A 4,091-nucleotide genomic window follows, 5' to 3' on the forward strand; every position below is an offset into this window, starting at 1 on the left:
ATCAAAATAAAGAGTCCTAATGCAGAAAACTTTTTTTTTATTATTCAAGTACCCTAAGGGCAGAGCAGGCATTTTATGAGGGAGTTACTATAAATCGGTTACAGAACAAGAGCACGTATTCGAGCAGGCAGCACCAGAACACAATAACAAAAAAGAAAAAAAAAAAGTAGTACATCTACTCAAACCGGTAGCTCAGCTACGGAGTCCATATTTAGTCGAAACACGGAATATTAACAATAACACTAATGTACACATATACACTCATATATACATCTACATATACTGGTCGCTCAGCAACAGAGCACATTTTTGGCCGGCAGAAGAAACATTAACCATAACACAAATGTATTTCAAACACACACACACACACACACAGATATATATATATATATATATATATATATATATATATATATATATATATATATATATATATATATATATATATATATATATATATATATATATATATATATATATATATATATATATATATATATATATATATATATATATATATATATAATTTACATTCCATTTCATAATAGTGTAATCGTGCTCCATCTAGTGTTCCACCTCCAGCTAATAACACAGCTAATAATTCCAGCAGATTGTGTACGTATGCTCTTGAATTTCCTTGCACTCCCAACCATATAGGAAAAGTGGGTACACAGGAACACATCGGCCTGCATAAGTAAGGCCCGTTGGGGCTTTGCACTGAAGCTATTTATACACATGCACGAATCTGCTGTCCTTGTAAAGGAAATATCTTTTATTAAAATGCTCCGCTGTCCCGAACCTGTCATGTGAAGATCCGAATATCATGTCTGAGCGCAACTACTTCCCCTACTTTATAGTTAGGTATAAATCAATAAATGAAATACGAGTTATTTTTATATACTTGAAGCCAGTTCTTCGTTCGACCTAGTATGAGGGGTGGAATTTTATAGAACGCCCAGCATTTAGAAATTCTACAGGATCTACCTGGTTTCAATTGTACAATAACAAATGTATCTGATTATATAGGTAAGGAGACGCCTGGCGTGCACAAAAACTGCGACCGAAGTTTCTCGTCAGAGTGGAACTGCCAGTGCACCGAAAAAGGGGCTAATTTACGAAGGAAAATCGCGTTATAGGAACATGCATCTGTCCAGGACAGCGGCTAGTCGTGCAAATTATCGAAGTGCAACGCTTATACTCTGTGTGTCGTGGTATCTACCGCTCACCGCATACGTTCGTCTTTTAAAATGAACAGACGCCAAATACGCTTGCGTCTGTTCTTGTAGGAAGCACACAGTGTTGCCACTGGGGTTTGTGCTGAGCACAGTAATAGAAAAAGTGGAAACCCGCGGAGTTGCTTAGTACATTCTGTCCGTTAGCAAGAGGGCGTTGGTTCGATTCTCGAGCAAGGCGGTTGCATTTAGAAAGGGGGAGGGAGGGGCGAAGTGCGAAGTAAACCCAGCGAGTGCAGCTAATTTATGTTTACGTTACGGAAATCCGCATGCCCGAAAGTAATCCCGAGTCCCCCACTAAACGGTGCCCCGCAATCCTATCGTAATTCGGAGACGTCAACAGCAGCAATTGATAATATTACACAGGACAGTCGATAACGCAACACAAATAGCATGCACACATATTCGTCTGCGAACAAAATGGCAGACCACATAATGGCACCCGTGTCCGCTCTGAAAGCAGATGCGGCTGTCAACGGTAAAAGACCCGAGGGTATCAAATAATGACATCGGGGCTTGCACGTCGTAGAACCACGATATGTCTATGACGGACACCGTTGTAGATGGCTGCGGAATGTTTGATGATTGGCTGTTTTTGAACGTCCACTGGCATCGCACAGTACCCGGGTCTGCACAGTACACAGTACAGGCCTCCACCAAATTGCGCCTGCCGTGGCCTGGATCGAACCCGCAACCTTCGAGTCAGCAGCCGAGCACCTTAACTTGATTTATTGCGGTGGGCGAACCTGAAGAGAACGACAAGCCACTTTTGTTTTGTTGTCCTTTCAAAGATGCTTAATTTCAGGAACGACAACGTTGGTAAGATGATTACCCGCTCGTGGAGGAAAGCATCTTTGTCAACGGGGGGAAGTGATGGTTGTGCTCGAGACACCGGTGTTGTGGAGATTCGTGAACAGTCTACGGCGATTTCGTCGCACGAAAGGCTCGCGAAGTCTCTCTCATGCAAGTAATCAGCGATCAGGCAGGGCCATATGTGACAGCTTCATGTCAGACCGCAAAATCTGGCGTGAATTACCCACTGCTGCCGGAGCAATTCCACCTGATAGCGTACACTGTTCGCCGTGGATTTCAACGCCGCTGTCTCCAACTTGAGCTTTCGCACTTTCCCTTGTAGAAACGTGACACGGTCGATCTTCCGCTGGCGACACCTGGCTTGTGCGATTCGGTTCCGGCACTTTTTATCCTCCAGTTTGGCGCCTTTTCCGTTGCGAATGTCAATTTGCGACAGCGGAGCGACAGCATGCGGTCGAGACACTGCATGCGTCATGCGAGCCTGCTCACTGTTGTGTTGGTGTGGCCCAGCGTTGTTCATATCCAGGCTCATGATCCGCATGCTCAAGCTCGATGCTTCACACCTCGACAACTCTTGCGGTGCTTCGTGCATCGCCATCCGCTGTGCACCGACACTACTGCTACTGTCCTCGTCGGAGATTATGTAGCACAGTGGTGGCGCGGTTCGCACCGCAGCCTGTGTCTTGCCCTTCACGTGGTCACCCGTTACGCAGTGCTCAGAACACGGAGGTGGGCTGGAGCTGGCGTTCGACGTGGATGCATTCGAGTCAGACCCGTTCGCGCCCATCCTGACGTGCTGCTGAAACACGGGTGGCGGCGGCTGTTGTTGAGTGTGTTGTTGCTGTTGCGGCAGATTTAGATTCGAGAACTCATCAACGAAGCGGCTCCAGCGCTGCTTCTCTTCTTGATTGAGCGGTAACACCGTAGTTTGCATCGGTGGCGTCTCCGGTACTTTGAGATCAGCGAGGAGCATCTCAAACTCAGGCGTCGTCAGTAGCGGCATGCTGAAGTCCGGAGTGGGTAGCGGGCTTGAAGTATGGGCCTGCACGCTCGTAGGTTGGGATGGACCAGCGTTATCCAGGTCCAGCGTCATGCTGCCCTTGTGTGCGCTCAACCCTCCGCGCCTGGACAGCGGCTCCTCCATCTGCTGCGCTGGGTGGTACATCGTTGCCCGGTGTCACCTTTTGCTACTTTTACTCTCTTCGTGGGAAGTGCCGTCTTTTGCAGACAGTCTCGCTCTTATTGGTACGCGCGATCGTGAGCCCATCGAGTGAGTCATGCAGCGTTTTGGGCTGCCTTTTTTTTTCTGCTGCCTCCAAAGGAGTGAGGAGAACAGGGGACATGAACTGAGAGACGGTGCTGTAAGGAAAGGGAATACGTTCAGAAGAGAAGAATAGACCGCTAAACTACCACTCCCGCACCTGTCGTGCCTGAGGGTTCGCGCCGACACACTTATATCGCTGGCACGCGGTGGGCGCATGGGCCATCAAAGTTTTTTTATGTCACTTTATATATCTTAATGAATGTGGATGGTCGTATATTGTCAAGAGTATCAGCAATTTCAGTAGGTGACGACAAATTCTAATCACAAATAGTCAAAGACTATCACTGTACGAAAAAGGAAAGACGAAAGGTGGGAAACTGCAAGATAAGCGACGGCCTTTGGCTACTTTCCTTTTTGTCCCGCTGTTTTCGTCCCGCTGTAAGAATATCAGCAATATCAATAGGTGGGGACAAGTCCTAATCGTGCGCTGTTCCGACTAATACAGCAAAAACAAAACGGCCAAAACGCTGGAAAATATATGATAAGCGAAGGCCTTCGGCTTTTCCCTTTTTTTTCACTCTTTCCGTCCCGTTGTAAGAGCACCAGCAATTTCAAATGGTGGTGACAAGTTTTAATATCAACTAGTCATCGGGCGTTGTTATGACTCATACAGCACAAAAAAAGAAGGAACAAAAGGCGGGAAACTATATACAAGGGCGAACGCCTTGAGCTTCTTTCCTTTTTGTCTCGCTCTTCCCGTCCCGCTGTAAGAGCACCAGCAA

The 4,091-nt window shown here is 46.5% G+C and overlaps 1 protein-coding gene across 1 annotated transcript; it reads right to left on the reverse strand.

The window, feature by feature from the left end:
* Positions 1–2,235: 2,235 nt before the first annotated feature.
* LOC119186870 (transcription factor Jun-like) lies at positions 2,236–3,210 on the reverse strand. The gene has a single exon (XM_037435241.2). The coding sequence runs from the start codon at positions 3,208–3,210 to the stop codon at positions 2,236–2,238; it is 975 nt and encodes a 324-aa protein (XP_037291138.2).
* Between the last annotated feature and the right edge of the window lie 881 nt (positions 3,211–4,091).

This window comes from Rhipicephalus microplus, chromosome 10 (genome assembly GCF_043290135.1).
Source record: "Rhipicephalus microplus isolate Deutch F79 chromosome 10, USDA_Rmic, whole genome shotgun sequence".
Taxonomy (NCBI): Eukaryota; Metazoa; Arthropoda; class Arachnida; order Ixodida; family Ixodidae; genus Rhipicephalus; species Rhipicephalus microplus.